Genomic DNA, 18,006 nt, shown 5'->3' on the forward strand with positions numbered 1-18,006 from the left:
CACCCCCCAGGTCATCTCCTCTGCACAGAAGCTCTTACCTCCATCGCCCCTCCCCCTAGTCCCTCCTCCCTACCTTTTATCTCAGCCGGCTTGGCTCTCTCTCTCTTATTCCTGATGAAGGGCTTATGCTCGAAACGTCGAATTCTCTATTCCTGAGATGCTGCCTAACCTGCTGTGCTTTGACCAGCAACACATTTGCAGCTGTGATCTCCAGCATCTGCAGACCTCATTTTTTACTCGAAGATTTTAACCTACTGCGAATCCTCTTACAAGGATGCCTTCCTTGAAGAAGCTCTCTTCCTCCCTCTACAAGGATTTCAGTGAGTCCCTCTCTCACTGCACCCCCCAGGTCATCTCCTCTGCACAGAAGCTCTTACCTCCATCGCCCCTCCCCCTAGTCCCTCCTCCCTACCTTTTATCTCAGCCGGCTTGGCTCTCTCTCTCTTATTCCTGATGAAGGGCTTATGCTCGAAACGTCGAATTCTCTATTCCTGAGATGCTGCCTAACCTGCTGTGCTTTGACCAGCAACACATTTGCAGCTGTGATCTCCAGCATCTGCAGACCTCATTTTTTACTCGAAGATTTTAACCTACTGCGAATCCTCTTACAAGGATGCCTTCCTTGAAGAAGCTCTCTTCCTCCCTCTACAAGGATTTCAGTGAGTCCCTCTCTCACTGCACCCCCCAGGTCATCTCCTCTGCACAGAAGCTCTTACCTCCATCGCCCCTCCCCCTAGTCCCTCCTCCCTACCTTTTATCTCAGCCGGCTTGGCTCTCTCTCTCTTATTCCTGATGAAGGGCTTATGCTCGAAACGTCGAATTCTCTATTCCTGAGATGCTGCCTAACCTGCTGTGCTTTGACCAGCAACACATTTGCAGCTGTGATCTCCAGCATCTGCAGACCTCATTTTTTACTCGAAGATTTTAACCTACTGCGAATCCTCTTACAAGGATGCCTTCCTTGAAGAAGCTCTCTTCCTCCCTCTACAAGGATTTCAGTGAGTCCCTCTCTCACTGCACCCCCCAGGTCATCTCCTCTGCACAGAAGCTCTTACCTCCATCGCCCCTCCCCCTAGTCCCTCCTCCCTACCTTTTATCTCAGCCGGCTTGGCTCTCTCTCTCTTATTCCTGATGAAGGGCTTATGCTCGAAACGTCGAATTCTCTATTCCTGAGATGCTGCCTAACCTGCTGTGCTTTGACCAGCAACACATTTGCAGCTGTGATCTCCAGCATCTGCAGACCTCATTTTTTACAACCTGCAGGCAGTCAATCTATATAACAATTTATAAATTCCAACTTTGGAAACAAAACAAGTCTGATTCAAGATTGGGATACTGACAGAGTCTCACCTTTAATACATTGTCTGGACTGAGATGTCACTTTTTAAAAATAAAATCTTAAGTTATCTCAAGAATATGACTTAAAATAAATTTTGGGGTTTACATATTAATGAACCGAAACCTGCAACCCATTCTAAAAGATGAAAGACTTAACAGCAATCTCAGTTTGTTCAATATGTCATTTTAATTGCATGACACTGTGATCATTTGCTATATATTCTGTGTACTATGATCCTGCCCCACTCATTACCTCATGGAGAAGCACTCTGAAAGCTAGTACTTCCAAATAAACCTGTTGGACTATAACCTGGTGTTGTGTGATTTTTAACTTTGTCCACCCCAGTCCAACACCAACACTGCCACATCATATGCAGAGTGAGTAGGATAGACTCTGGCGGAAATTAAAATTTTAAAAATATACACAGACGATTTTTTTCTGAGTTGAGGAGTCTAGGAGCTACAATCTTAAGATGTAACAAGCCATTTAAGGCTGAGATGAGCAAAAAGTCCTTCACTCAAATAACTTTCTCCAGCTCTTAATTTCTCTATTTATCAACCATCCTGCTACCTTCAGCGATTGAGAAAGATTTAGGTAGGGATTCTATGATTGTAGCTACTTGTTTAGATTGTAATGACATCAAAGGTACGAAGAGAAGGCGGAAATATGGCATTGAGATAGAGATCATACTGAATGGAAGAGGAGACTTGAAGGGCTGAATGGCCTACTGTAATATGTTCTATGAAAGACTGAGGGGGCTGGTGCGCATGCGCGCCAGCGCGGCCCGTTTGTTTACACGGAGTGCGTGCGGCAGCAGTCACGTGAGCAGATGACGTGGGCGCGGGGTGTCGAGGCCCTGCTGGCGAGGGATCAGGTGAAGGGAAGCTCACAGGTGAGCGAGAGGGAGTGCGGGTTCAACTCTCCCGGTCCGGGGCACGCTCCACAAAACCATACCGACAGCGGCGTCGCGGGGTGAGTGAAGGGAACCGCTGTCTGTCTGACTGGCATGCCAGGCCAGGCCCGTCCTCTCGCTTTGTCCCTGTCCTCCCTCGGCCCCGGCTGACGTGAGGTTGTCAAGGCCCCATAGCACAAGAAAGAGAGAGGGTTGTTGACGTCTCGAGCTGGAGCGCGCGAGCGTGTGTGGTTGTTGGGGATGTGGGGGCGGAGATGGCGGATCACCGCTTTGATTGGCTGGCTGCGCTTTGAGGGACAGACCCTTCGTCGGGTAGGGTCACGCGGGGTCCTAGAAAGTGGGCGGGATGACCTGATGGGTGGCTGGCTGGCGAATCGGATGTCGAGTAGGGCGGGCCGTTGCGGCCCTGGGGACGGGGCGGGGCTTGGCTTTCCAGTTAGTGTCAACCTGGTCAGCTGTGAAGCAGGGAAGAAACTTCTGGGTGGCACGCTTCCCACCGCTCCCAAATCACCATTCCTTTACTTCGTTCAGTTATTATTTCCCGAGGAATATGCAGTTACGTACCCATATGGCAAGGATTTGTTGACTTCTAGTCTAATTTGGACATCTGCAAATCATAAGTTCAAGCCCACTAAACATTTTTCGTTCTGCAAATATACCAACTTTAATAGACTGGTCAAAAGGATAGGAGAGTTTCTTTGTTAATTTTGATCTTTAACAAGTAGGTTGTTTTGAAAACTTGCGCTATTCATTATGAAAAAAAATGAGATTCTTCCGTTGTTTTACATTTAGCAAATTTTTTTGAGTATGGAAATTTTGTAATGAAATTGTCAAAAAGTACCTCTTACTTTCTTGGTAAATCGCTTCCCAAATAGCTATCACTGTTCTTCATTGCATATTTCATGTGAATGTGATGTTCTCTAATTATACAATTTCTTTTGGTGAGATTTGTAAGAAGTTTTGTAATTTCTTATATTCCATAAAGAATACATTTCAACGAATTTGCCAAATGTTGATCTGGTAATGTTTTATTGAACAGCTGAATATTGGATAATGTTACTTCTTACCATCTTCGTCACTTTACATTTTGAGTATTGCTGGAAAAAAGATGCTTTTTGACTTGCACTCATCAGGACAATTTGCATGAATAACAGTATAAAAGGGAATAACATTTTATACTGTAGTAGGATTGTGCTGATTGGTTGGCAAGTAGACTTTGGTCAAGGCTTTGCCATGGAGAATACTCCGATGACATTTAATAGAAATCTTCAGTCTCACCCAGTTATAAGTATGATTTAAAATAAGTTAGTGAAAGATTTCCTTGCAAAGAAAAGATTTTGGTATGCTTAACACATAAGAAACTTTGTCTATTTTCACTATATCAATTAAGAATGAAGCAAAATGTGGTCGTTAGATTCTGATCATTGATACTGAATCGTTTGGAATCAAATGCAAGACTAAATCAGACTGTGCTTTGAAATCCTGACACACTGTTAATCACAGAACTTCATGTGCATTCTCTCAATTACCATAAACTAATAACTTAACCTTCAACTTTAACCAGAGTTTGAAACTTAGACTCCATTCACCTCTCTAGTTAGAGCTTTAGAAAATTCTGTTTTCATTTTACTGAACATTGAAATTTAATTACTGAATGATTTGAGATCAAGGACAACCTAACATGAAGCATTTTATTTTCTAACTGTATTAATGTTATGTTTAATGGTGAATCCCTGTTCCAAATGTAGGCCTGTTAATTTATAAGAACACGATCCACCATCACTACCTTCCAAGGATGGTTAAGAATAGGAACATACAAATTATGAAATGACAAAAGACCAAGATCCATCTGGATTCTTCGACCACCCTCATAGATGCAAGATATAATAACAATAAATTTGGAGATTGAACACTGTGATCATAAACCCAGATTTGACACAAGAAAAATGCAAATGCCATCGATGGAGATCGAAGATTGCAATCTTACCAAGTGAATAACCAATTGATGTCTTAAATTACTTTTATAATGCATTCCAAAATGTCATTTTCTGAAAATCACTTTAATTTATGTTTGAATAATTATTACCATTTCCACCATCTCTAAAAAGAATCTGTAACATCTTTTGGTCATATACTCATTGAAATAGTATTCCCTCAAATTAGTTTTGAATTTAAATCCTCTCCAGCATAGACCATTTCCTTTGGTTTTATGTCTGCCTAAGGTGAAATTGCTCTTGTGGCCTACATTATCTAGGTTTTTGTTTAAAGAATTCCAAGCAGAGCAGTTGTGTCACTCTCTGATCCTTTTATCTGTAAGAATGTTCTTGATCTATTTAAATTCTCACTGTCAGTCAAATCCTCCAATCCTGCAAGCAATCTTTTGCTCTCTTCTATACAGGACTGTGGGAGACATAATTCTACTCCGTATTCTCAGAGTGATTGCACCAATAAGTTTAGTTCCATATTGTTAATATAAGGGAATCCAATTATAATCTGCAGAAAATCCAGTCATCTGCGTGGAACATTTGAATAATACGCCAATGCTAACTTGGTAGATTCTTGCCTATTATTTTCGGGTACATTGCTTGGGTGCCAGTTCCATGAAAAAATAAGTTTGTAATCTATGTTTGGATGAAATTGTCCAGTTTTAATGTTGAAAATCTGATATCTGGGTAGTTTTGGCATTCCTTTCTTAGCTGATGTAAAGAGACAGTTTTGGTGCTTTTATGTGGAATTTTTCTGCAGCTTGGACTCCTTGTCCTGGAATTATTGGAGATGGTGCAGTACCTAACAAGGAATCTTCTGCAGTACAATGGGGTAGGAATATACTCTACTGATTATTCATGAAAATGCAGATCTCTTGAAATGTACTGTGAACATAGAGACCTGCTAATGGCAGTATACAATATTTGGTTAGCCACATGCAAGTTATTTTACAGTGCTGTTAGTCAGGTCAACAAAACAATTTGCCACAATGTTTTGTGCCATTTCAAGGATAAACATAATTGTTTTGATTTTCGATTTTTAGGTATGCCTCTAATTTCAACAGTAGAACATGGTTTTCACATTATTACAATTTCTGACATAGATCCAGTTATAGTGTTCTACTCTTTGGCTATAGGGAAGAGGAATTTGCAAGAATTGGTGGTCATAGGGAAATTGGTTCAAACAAAATAACAAATGATACTGTATGATCAAAAGATTGTTTGTGTTAGAGCCCATAATGAGATGTGTTATTACTTCAGGAGCCAACATGGGCACTAATAAATTAGTTATTGCATGACAACAAGCTTGAAGATTATGTATTGTGTAGAATGACTGAGAGTTGCGCCTTAGGAAAGAATGAGTTTAATTTAGATGCTATGTAATATTTATTGAATTAAGTGCAGTACACATGTGAGATGGGTGTTCAGCAATTCAAGCCAGGTATGGTCACTTATTTAGAACTTAAACTGAAGCAGGTTCAGATCAACAGTAGCTCTTGCAGTGTCATTGAAGCAAAGAGATCCTGACCACTAGTCAAGACTAACCATAAGAGATTGATACTTAAGGCACCCTTGATATGGGGAATTTTAAATTGAATTACAAAAATACATTCTGTTGAAATATGAGGAGTTTAACTGCTGTGATTTTCGAATCACACACAAATGAGCAAGTTTGGAACCCATTTCCAAATGAAATTGCTGCTAAAAATCTATCACAGATATTGGAGATTGAATGGGAACCAATGTACAACTGTGCTGTTCAAAAGGCATGTCATGAGAAGCTATTCAAAGACCATCCATAGATTTTAAAATTTGCTTGCTAGTGATGAATTAATATAAATTCATAATTCTACTTTACGTCAGTTAATAAAGTTAATGGTAGCTAGATGAAGGCAAATTTTAATTTTATGAAAATGCTGGAAATACTGAGCAAATTAGGAAGCATCTGTGGAAAGAAATGGGGTTAATATGTTGGTTCAAGTTATGAAATGATAGGGACAATGGTATGAGACTAAAAAGCTTAATAGAACTAAAGATAAATCTGGAGAAAGTATAAATGTTTATAGCTGAATATTGGAAGGTTAGGGACACATCTTTGCAAATTTTAGGTGCTATGGGCTGAGACAAGATAGAAATGCAGGTAGATACCCAGTGTATGAACTGTCCATCAGTCATATACTGAAAGTGATCCTGATCCCACACTCCAACTCAGATGTTTTCCGTCCCAAGTGATTCTGGCACATAACCTGGTGTCCAAATTATCCACATTTTTAAGCCTATTAGATAAATGAACTGCATTTCCTCCAACTCCATCTCCATTAGAACAGTGTAGGAGCCCAAGCAGTGAGACATCAAAGTGAACTGGGACAGTAAGTTATAGTGACAAGTAGCTAGATGCTCCATGTCAGGTAAGTGGACAGAATGGAGCTGTTCAGCAAAGTGATCATCTAATCTGCATTTTGTCTCCTCATCGTAGAGGAGAGTACATTTATGCATAATGTGTTGTACAAGTAAATCTGGAAAGTGGGTTTGGGCAAAAAGAGTGGAAATGGAGGAATTAAAAGGATGGATGTTGCAGTTCATGCTTATGAATGGGAAGATGCTAGGGAAGAAAAACCAGGACTTGTGGTGAGGAAGAATGGACTGGGATAAAATTGATGGAGCAGTCATTTTGGAACATCGGAAGGGGAGGAAATGTATTTGGTTTTAACTTTTATTGCTTTCAGCTTGTCAGAATGTGACAGAGTAAACCACTTCTCCTTCCTGTTATTTTTTGGGCCATCAAACTAATATCATGAAATGAATAAGACCAAGAACTAAGAAACATAATCATAAATTTATATTAGATGTATTCAACATGACTCAGTTCTGCAAATAAATATTTTCATCCATATCATTTTAAATCTGGAAAAAAAAAGTGTTGTAAATTTTGAAACATGTTGTGTACTACATGACAGTTATATTAAGATTGTCAACCAGCTCATCAAAACTGCAGTCCTGCCCTAAAGTTGTACAAAACTGTCACTTGGCATTATTTTACACGTTAATCTGTATGAGTATTTCCATAGTGAAAACTCTAGATTCGAAACTGTCTAACCACAGCCCTATTTCAGATCAAAATTCAAACCAATGTTTCATTTCCAAATTAAACTACAGTGGTAAATTTAGATGTTTCCCCTCACTGGAACCAATTCCTTACTGTCTTACAGTCCATAAAAGTGGACGTTCAAGAATCTTTGCATTAAGAATTGAATATAATTTGTACAAATAATTTCAAGTGTAAGTAACTGTATGCAATTAGCATTTTATTTTGCCTCAGGGAGATTTGGATCTGCCAGCATTTTGACTGACCTATGAATTCTCATGCTATCTATAAAATTACGTAAGAAATGTGAAAGTAAAATCAGAATTTAAAAATAAATAATTGGAAAATGCATTTTGAAATGGAAAATATTGTTCATGACATTGCATTTCTACATGCATGAGACAGATTTGGGTGGGATGGAATACATGTCTTTAATTAAAAATTAATTATTTTACCAGAACATTTAGTTAATATGGGTCAATTTGATATCATTGGATTTAAAATAATTGCTATAAACAAATAATTGTTGTAAACAAATATATAACTGCTTTAAGGTTCATTGTTCAAATGAGAACCTAATACTTCTAATTCTTAAATACCAACAACTCTAATTTAACATTAAAATGTACTTTGTTCTGGAAATAAAAACAAATCCATATGATTACTTCAGCACGCACCCAATAAAATGGTGCACTGCCACTTTTAATCTGGAAATTGGTTTAAATATCATAGCAGTATCAATATGAGGTGAAGCCTTTATGTGTGTATGTAGACAGATCATAAATCTTTCCATTTGTTGAGTTTCCTGATTGTTGAATGTATATATCCTTAATTTAAAAAAAACAAATTATAATTATGCATGTTTTAATTATTTCAGTGCATTATATAATTTGTCACTGTTTATTCTCACTTATGGAGTTCTAACCCCAACCCTACCACTTTTAGCTCTGTCACTATAAAATGTCTTCAATGGGAAGAAGTCAGCCTAAACATGATCTTCAAAGCTAAGAGAAAAGATCTTGGATTTGATTTGTGTCATAGAATCATGAGTTTTATGCAGCACAGAAACAGACCCTTCAGTCCAACTCGTCCGTGCCGACCAGATATCTGAAACTGACCTTGTCCCATTTGCTAGCATTTGGTCCATATCCCTTTCAACCCTTCTTATTTATGTAGCCATCCAGATGCCTTTTAAATTCTATAATTGTACCCACATCCACTACCTCCTTTGGCAACTCATTCCATACGTGCACCACCCTCTGCGTGAAAAGGTTGCCCCTCGGATCCCTTTCAAATCTTTCCCCTTTCACTTTAAATCTATGGCCTCTAGTTTTAGCCCTCTTACCTGGGAAGACGACCTTGGCTAGCTACCCTATCCATGCCCCTCGTGATTTTATTAACCTCTGTGAGGTCACCCCTCAGCTTCCAATACTCCAGGAAAAAAATGCACCGGCTTCTTCCTATCGTTCAAACCCTCCAATCCCAGCAACATCTTTGTGAATCTTTTCTGAGCTCTTTCAAGTTTAACAACAACTTTCCAATAGCAGCAAAACCAGAATTGAACGCTGCATTCTAAGAATGGCCTCATCAGTGTTCTGAACAGCCATAACATGACATCCCAATTCCTGTACTCCATACACTGCCTAATGAAGGCAAGCATGATAAATGTGTTCTCCATCATCCTGTGTACCTGCGACTTCACTTTCAAGAAACGGTGCACCTACACTTCTATTATCTCTTTATTTGGCAACATTTCCTGGGCCTAACCATTAAATGTATAAGTCTTGCCCTGGTTTGTCATCCCCAAATGCAACATCTCATATTTATGTAAATTAAACCTCCTTGGCGCATCTGATCAAGATCCTGTTATACTCTGAGATAACATTCTTCACTGTTCACTACACCACTAATTTTGGTGTCATCTGCAAACTTACTAACCATGCCCTCTATATTTGTATCCAAAGGATTTGTGTAAATGAAGAAAAAGCACTGGAACCAGCACTGATCCTCGTGGCACACCTCTTGTCATAGGCCTCCAGTTCAAAAAATAACCATGTACAACCACCCTACTTGTAATACTTTGAGGCTTTATTTTTGACCTTCAATATGGCTGTTTTGCTTGAGAGCAAATGTTTAACAAAAGGTTTCTGAGGCTAAGACTGATCTTTTTTGAGTATCAGCATTACATTAACAGTTTCCAAAAATCATGTTTAACATATTTATTGTCTTATGTTTTGAACAGTACATGCTTTCATCCACGATGGAGCTAGCAACTAATTTTTTTCATGTGGAATTCCCAAATTTTACAAATACTCTACTACAGAAGTTAAACCAACAGCGTCAAGAGGGACAGTTATGTGACATTGCTATTCAAGTTCAGGGCCATTTATTCAGAGCCCATAGGGCTGTCCTGGCTGCCACTTCACCTTATTTTTGTGATCAGGTACTACTGAAGAACAGTAATCGAATCCTTCTACCAGATGTAATGAATCCAAAGGCATTTGAAAATGTTTTGTTGTTTTGCTACACAGGAAAACTTGTACTGCCAGCCACTGACATTGTTAGTTACTTAACAGTGGCAAGCTTTCTTCAAATGTGGCATGTTGTAGATAAGTGTACAGAACTTTTAAAAGTGTGCCCAGCAGTTCATTGCCAGAAGTCTAATCATTTGAATGATCATCAGTCACCTAGCAGCAGCAATTTCATTGGTTCAGTAGAACCTTCAGAACTTGGGGCTGTGGGGCACCCTGAGTTTCATAGAAGTGTGAATGGGGATTCAAAGGCTGAAAATGGCGAAGACAGCCCTAAAGAGGATGACATGTCACCACCCCAATTAATGGATCATGACAACCTGCCTAGCAATTCCTCTGGGGAACATGATCATTTAAGTGCAGAAATGAGCAGTCAGGATGGTGAGGAAGGAGCAAGCGATACTATAGAATATCCATATACCAGGCCAATCTATAGTCGACCTAGTATAATGCCTCACAAGCAGTGGGTGTATGTGAAGCAAGAGAAATTTGAAGAGGATTATGGTGATGGAACATCATGCCCTACTGCTGAAGAGCAACATATCTCTGAATCAGAAAATCTTACTCGAGCTGAACCAGTGATCCAATCTTCCAGCATTGATGACAGCTTTCATGTTGTTGCTGCCAAAACCCAGGAGATTTTTAAAGATGATCATGAACGTAGTTCTTATGATGAGCAGGTTGATTACTATGGTTCATCACTGGATGAATTTTCATCTGACCGGGGAGAGATAAGTGTCAGTGCGCACCATCAGGACCCTTTAATGGCAGCTGAAATGCAGGTGAATCGATTGCCAGGCTATGGTGTTGAAGCTGAACTAGGAACGGGTGTCAGCGAAAAGACCTCGCACTCTGGTTTTACAGCTGTTGTTTACAAACTTTACCCTTGTCAATGTGGCAAAAATTTTACTCACAAGAGTCAGCGAGATCGGCACATGAGCATGCATCTAGGTCTTCGGCCTTACGGCTGTGGTGTTTGTGGTAAGAAATTTAAAATGAAGCACCATCTTGTTGGCCACATGAAGATCCACACTGGCATTAAACCGTACGAGTGCCACATCTGCAGTAAGAAATTCATGTGGCGAGACAGTTTTCATCGTCATGTGACATCATGCACTAAGCTGTATCAGGTACCTGATGTTCGCTGACAAAGCAAATGGGCCAACTGGCTCAGTGAATGATATAAGGTACTTTATGTAGTGAAGACATTTGAAGTGCTTTTGACTCATTTAGTGGTGTCCTCATATCCAGTAGAAAATCAACAGTCTCAGTAGTGACAGCCTGGGCATCAGTTGAACTATGTTGGTGCCATAACAACACTTATTTGACCAAAACATTTTTCCAGTCATGTTACACTTAAGTATTGCACAATTGTGATCTTTGGCGAATCGAAATGAAGAGTTGAGCCTTACATATAAAACTGAATGGAAAAAAGGAAAAGCAAAACCAAGAATAGACTTTGAATGGTATTTTGCTAATATGTTGTATGCTGCATTTGCACACCAATACTGTAAAATTTAAACTGGAAGTATTATGTGTAGAAATGCTGTTCAACTAACAAAGGTAATTCTTTGTAACAGAGGATTGAGGTAGCAGCTTAAAGTGACTTTGGTTTTCATGCAAGTGATTAAACCTAAAAGTGAAAATTGTCTACAATCATTTGCTTTTGCAAAGGGTCTGTGTGGACATGACAGGCCAAATGGTCTCCTTTTCTGTAACCAATTTAGAATGTTGTACTTGAAGGTTGAAAAGGGTACTGTCTTACAATTACACTTAAATTGCTCTGTTGTTGAACCTAATTCTGAACAACAAAATTATACCTGGGTCTTATGATTTAGTGGTAAGTGGTAAACTCCGACCTCTGGTGTTAATTAGTTCTAAATGTGATCTGTATGAGTAGGCCACAGGTTAGTTTGCAGTCAACATAGAAATGCAAATTACATGAAAGCTGCTGAACTTTCAACAAGACTTGTTTGAGATGTTGTATGATGAGAACAACAGTTCATGAAAAGCTTTGAGTAATATTGGAATATTTGACACAGTAGCAGTGCGTACTTGTCTCAGTTGATATCGGCTTTATATAACTAAACGTACAGCAGATTGACAGTAATGAAGATAGTCGATTGATAGGTATTTTTTATTTATATACTGTATATATTTGCAGTTGTTATATCTTTGGCACAGTAAATATTGAACACAAGTATTGGATAATGATTATCTTATTGGTGGTTTAAATAATCAATTAATAGTCTGGTAAGTAGAAGATTCCTTTCAATTAAACATTGCTCATACAGACATAGGCCCTTGAAACTGTGACCCAATAATAAGACAAACAGTTTTTGGAAGAAAGAGGATAGGAATAAACAAATGAGACAAAAGATTGCTTTCCAGCAACCAAAGCTGAGAATGCAGGATTCAATAGAACAGCTTTTTGGTCCAATCAGTAGTTAATCAATATCTTGTAAACGTGCATAGGAAAGTATCTAAAGTTAGTTGTTTTCTTGAAAATGGCCAGCAATGTTCTGTCTGAATGAAACACTTGACAATTGCACATCCATTCAATGATTTACATTACCATAATTAGGCTGGAGGACTAAAGGCAATCTTGGTATGAAATAACTGTACTTTGGGATTTTAGATTACAAAAGACTGCAAGCAGTTGATTTGTGATCAATGAAGCAATAGTTAGCTATAAACCACCTTGACCCTGAAGTGATGTGATCAATATATATTATTGCAAATATAGTGCTTCCAGTCTGCTACAGTTTTTATACCTTTTCCAGAAAGTCTCAATACAGGCATTCCTCTGTATCCATGAGGGTTTTGTACCTGAGAACCCCTGCAGATGATGGAATTCACTGGAGAACATTAAAAATATGTTGAGATATAGCAGAAAACGTGATTTTTGTCCACTGTGTTGATTTTTGTTAACTTATTTTTTGGTGGTGAATTTGCGATTCGTGATTTTGTGGATACTGAGGATTTCTGTATTTGCAAGTGGTACCCATAGAGGACTGCTACTTGTGTATTCATATCCATTCATCCTCTGTAAGTTGAGTCACTAGGTAGTTTGGCTCTGAAACATTTTGCTGTGAATTTGAGGCAGATATTAATCTGATGTCTGAGCTTGGAATTTTAGAATGTTGTTAATGGGTCAGCTAGGTTGATTCATTGGTGGGATGTGGAAACATAGGTTTTCAGTGGGAGTTGGTTGACATTGACCAAATGGATAAGCAGCAGCAAGCTTACCAATATTCTCTGCTGACAAGTTGCAGAATTGTAAACTGTCCAAACTTTAGAAATGTCTGAATACAGATTTGAAGATTGCTAATTTTGCTCAGATTTTCTGGGTTTTGTTAAGTAGTGTGTGCCATAAGAAGGGAAGGACTTGATAACGGGAAAAAATTATAGTTAACAAGAATCTAAACTGATTTGCTTTTTAAAACTGCAACCTTTGTGAATCACAGCTGTATCTTAAGTTGAATGGTAAACCTGAAGGTGAAATAGAAAGATAATCTAAATTATAAACTTGTCATAGATTTTCATCTGGGCATAAAATTGACATTGCAGATTAGCTGATTTTTCGAACAGGGTTGGGTAGCCAATGTTCTCTGTCGTTGGTTTGAATGGATATGAAAATCAGGCAGTTTCCTAACAGATAGCCAACCTGGAATATCAGGTTCTTGGTGAAGTAGAAAGGTGAAAGTCTATTCCATTGTATTTCAATTAAGGGTTGTTGCTCAGCCTCAAGTATTGAAACTTCTAATGGCTGATTTCGTAAGTACATACATAGGATCACATAAAGAATTAGTGATATGAATGACCGGAGTCTGCCTTTCCAGTACCAGCAAGATTTATCAAACATCGTGGACAATTTGAATGATATGGGGAGAGAGAGAGAGAAGGGATCTATTTGTGCCTTGACGATTAGAGGGAGATTGAAATGATGTTTAATCTTTGAATTCCATTGCGTGTCCTTTTCTAGTAACAAGTTAATTCTGAAATAAAATAAAAGGTACGCTGTAATGGGCTATTTGAGCTTATTCAACACTTTCTCCACAATAGTCCATGTCAGAATCATACACACTTGCATGATTTAACTTTTTTTTGAAAAAGAAGGACTGAGAACAAAATGTCAACACAGTTTATATCCCACCATTTAGTAGCTTTTGATTCATTTGTATATTTTAATAATTTATTTGTGAACATTAAATTAGTCTAGTAATGATTTGTAAAGTGCCAATTTGACATTTGGTAAATCTTTGCATATTGTCTCTATCGCTATCTCTATCGCTATCTCTCTCTCTCTCTCTCTCTCTCTCTCGCGCTCTCGCTCTCTCTCTTCTCTCTCCCCTGTCCAACCCCGTTTCTTACTCCAAGCTCACTTCCCAACCTTCAATATACTGTCTTCACAGACTAAATAGCAGTCAGTACAGCAACACCAGGGAAATGGAATGAAAGTATTTATTTTGGCTTAGGGAAATAGCACTTATATATGACACTGAATACTCTGCTTCACATTTGAACTTTAATGATTCTGTATGGATGTATTACAGGTAACTAAACTGTTTTGCAACAAACAGTTTCTTCGTTATGACAACCTCCACTTAATTGCACAAAGCTAATTTTGTGGCATTGTCTTATTTAAGATATAGTCCTTATTTGATTGATACCCTGTATGTTTCTGATATCCTTTGATGAATTTTTACGACAAATGGAATAAAATTTGATTCCATCACCCCAAAATACCTGCATGTTCTCTGTTCCTGAAAAAGGTTTTATTGCTGTCACTGATCGTAGTATGTTATCAATTTATACTGGCTTTGCAAATGCCATTGCTGCCATCACAATGGATATATTATGGGGGCAATACCTTTGTGTAATATGACAGTAACATTGGGAAAAACTGGTTTGGAAATACTATAGGCAACATGGAAAAATAAGTGACTACATTTCAACTAAAACTCGTTAACAACTTCAAAATACTATTTTGAATCCATGACTGTTCCATCATTTCTCCCATTAGCCATTTTCATCTTTATTTGAAATAATCTAAAATTAAGTGTAATAAAGATGGTAAGTAAATGTGCACTGATTTATTTTATTAGATTACAGAATTTTAGTTTCAGATTTTGAAATTGATAGTTTATTATATCATAGAATAATATAATTGATTTTAGACTTTTTATATATAATAAAAATGATGAGTTAAAGCAGTTATTGTTTTCCAAGGCATAATTGACTGGTTACTAACAAAAGACTTATTGCAGAAATATACTTTGAGACATTTGATCAGTGAATTACAGTAGTTGGGATAATTGACTTGCTCATCTTTTGAAAGACATTCTCATATTATAACTTCAAAAATGTGACCTTTTCTGTGATAAATATTCAGTATAACTCCATACAGTGAGTTTCAGGCAGTTATCCTGTCTATGTAAAGGCTATGTAAAACTGTATGTTGTAATGCTACCAAATATCAGATGTAAACGTTTCAAGTGCTAGCTGCAACAAACTTAGGTTGTGTGAAATGTATTTACTATAGATTTTTTGATGCCAAGTGGAATTTCAGTGAATTTAAGAATTCCTCTCTATTGCACATCATTAGTTTGTCAGGTTTCCCATTGTGTCAAAGTATTGTTATCTATGTGTTAACACGGCTAAGCTTTGAAAGTCATAAGTTCAGATATCCACAAAAAGTACCATGCACATCAAGCACATTTCTGGTACTGAGCTTAAGTTATTATGAATGACTAAGGGAATAACCATGATGCCGAATTAAGGTACTGTATAGCAAAATGCTCAGAATGTACTATTGTGTGATTGTTGCTTGTGTACTACGCTATTTGTGACAATATAATCATTGAATATAAGGTGATTAATTAGGCTTTTGTTTCATAATTGCATCTTTAGTTCTAGATCCTGGTTCTTTATTTTTATTAGCTATTACAAAATGTATATAGCACAAAGCCTCAATTTGAGTAGATAAACAGCATTTTTGAATGATTTGAAAGGTCAAGCAACAAGAATGCAATTTTTCCTTATTTGTATGATGAATCAGGAGATCGGTGTAGTTTTGTTCTCTCTGGTATAATGTTATGAATAGTAATGTTTATATAATTGGCCTTAAACTACTTTGTTTCCTTCGCAATTTTCTTCAACCTATAAATCATAATGCTATTAATTCGGTGCCTGTTTTGGAAGGAGAAGATGAAGCCTTTGAAAAGCCTATTTGGTTCCTTCCTTAAATTCCTTCCTTTAGAAAATAAAATTTCAAAATATGTTTAGCAATGAGACTACCATTTAAAAAAAAAGAAAAGAAGCTGTGCATTTAGAAAATTTTGACACATAATGCATCTTGTCATTTGACCTTTCTAGCAAAATGCAAGGCAAACACTGCAATATTTTTTTGAAATATTGCAGTGCTCCAATACCAGTGTGTATCAGAAAAATATTTAAAAAAGAAGCATCAAATTGATATTGTCTTCAAATCTAGTTTTAAAATCAAGTGGGTCACTACATGATATTCTGTGTTTGTTTAACCTATGTCGTTAGGTTTTCAAATATAAATGGTCATTCTTTCTGAACAATTGATATCAAAGTTGTTTATTAACTGTTATATCACAAGTGTTCATGTTTTGTCTAATGTTATTTAAAAAGTGCTGTCAATGTGAATTTACACTGAAACTAACCACAATAATGTCAGCTATTATGTGAATCTTTTTTTTCTTTTTGTGGTTTAATCTTCTCTTTATATTCTGATACGTAAACAGTATATGGCTTGTTTATTTCAAGTGCCAATGCTGTGAGTATTAACTTCTTCTCATAGAAGAAACTGTGACTGTTTGTATCACTACATAGAATATAATAAATGTAAACGGACTTGGATGATTTGCTTGTTGGCTTGTTCCACTTTTTTTCCCCAAAATAACAGGACTTTGAATTTCAATTTGAATTGAAAATAAATCTGGTCTTTGGTTTAGATTGAGTAGTGTTTAAAGTAATAGTATTAAGATAAGTTTTCTAATATGTATTTGACATTTGTTAAACTGGAGGAAGTGAACTTAAAGGGGGATAATGTTAAAGCAGGGTAGTTTAGCTAGGTGGAATACTCTCCTGTATGATGTGGGAAGTCAGGATGACTGTGCAGCAGTTACTCAAAACCCATGTTTTGAAGCTGGACCAGTGATTGTATTTGCTGGAGCATCCACAAGACTGAGATCTTTGTGGATAGCTGTAGAGTGTGGCTATCACAATACAGGTACAGAGTACATGGGCAGAAAGTTAATGGGTGAGCACCAAACAGAGTAAGAAACACTAGGTAGGTAGTACCCTGGATCCCCCTTGAACAGATATTTTCATTGGGGATACTACTGGGGGAGAAGGTTCTCTCTGCATTTCCCTGAGAGACCAAGACTGTAACACCACAAATGGCTGCATGGGTGAGAGGTGGAAGGGGTACAAACAAAAAAGTTGAAAGTAATAATGATAAGGGGGTCTATTGTAAAGGGAACAGATAGATGTTTATTTGGCTGCAGACATGGCATCAGAATGGTCTGTTGTCTGTCTGATGCCAGATCAAGGATTTGAATGAGTGACTGCAGAACATTCTGAAGTAGGAGGGTGAACAGCCAAAGGTCAAGATGCACATCAGTACCCATGGCATCGCTAAAAAGAGAGTGGAATCCTGCAAATCGAATGTGGCAAGCTAGGAAATCAATGGCTGGACCTCAGATAATAACCCAGGATTATTCTCAATGTCACGTGCTAAAGAAACCAAGGACAGAAAAATAGACAGATGAATATGAGGCTGAAGAAATGGTACAGGAAGAGGATTTATATTCTAGCAACATTGTGACTTATTCTAGGGAAGATGAAACCTCTTCAAACTGGATGTATTACACCCCAGCAGGAGCAGGAATGTTATCCTTATAGGGGCGTTCACTAGAACTGAGGTAAGAGTTACTAGAGTAGCAAGAGAATGTGAACCTGAGCTGGGAGACACAAGAAATGGAAACCGGGACAGAAGTAAAAGGTGGAAGATTAGAAAGCAAATATGGAAGGCAGAGGAAAGGAGGTTAGCAGCAAATAAAGCCATAGAACAAAAAAGATGTGTAATAATGTTAGCTACGCACCTAATGGTACTGTATCTG

The 18,006-nt window shown here is 37.7% G+C and overlaps 1 protein-coding gene across 2 annotated transcripts; it reads left to right on the forward strand.

Annotated features, from left to right (window-relative positions):
• Positions 1-2,194: 2,194 nt before the first annotated feature.
• zbtb43 (zinc finger and BTB domain containing 43) lies at positions 2,195-11,979 on the forward strand. Of its 2 annotated transcripts, none has more exons than XM_060841084.1 (2): positions 2,195-2,231; positions 9,565-11,979. In XM_060841084.1, exon 2 carries the CDS (start codon positions 9,568-9,570, stop codon positions 10,999-11,001), a length of 1,434 nt encoding a protein of 477 aa, XP_060697067.1. In that variant the 5' UTR covers positions 2,195-2,231; positions 9,565-9,567; the 3' UTR covers positions 11,002-11,979. The 2 variants fall into 2 exon arrangements, with proteins under 2 accessions (XP_060697067.1, XP_060697068.1); XM_060841085.1 differs by lacking the exon at positions 2,195-2,231 and adding an exon at positions 4,221-4,242.
• Positions 11,980-18,006: the final 6,027 nt, after the last annotated feature.

This window comes from Hemiscyllium ocellatum, chromosome 21 (genome assembly GCF_020745735.1).
Source record: "Hemiscyllium ocellatum isolate sHemOce1 chromosome 21, sHemOce1.pat.X.cur, whole genome shotgun sequence".
NCBI lineage: Eukaryota > Metazoa > Chordata > Chondrichthyes > Orectolobiformes > Hemiscylliidae > Hemiscyllium > Hemiscyllium ocellatum.

What these genes read in the sequence shown, in the direction of transcription:
- zbtb43 (XM_060841084.1), top strand. Translation starts at nt 9,568, where the DNA reads ATGCTTTCATCCACGATGGAGCTAGCAACTAATTTTTTTCATGTGGAA.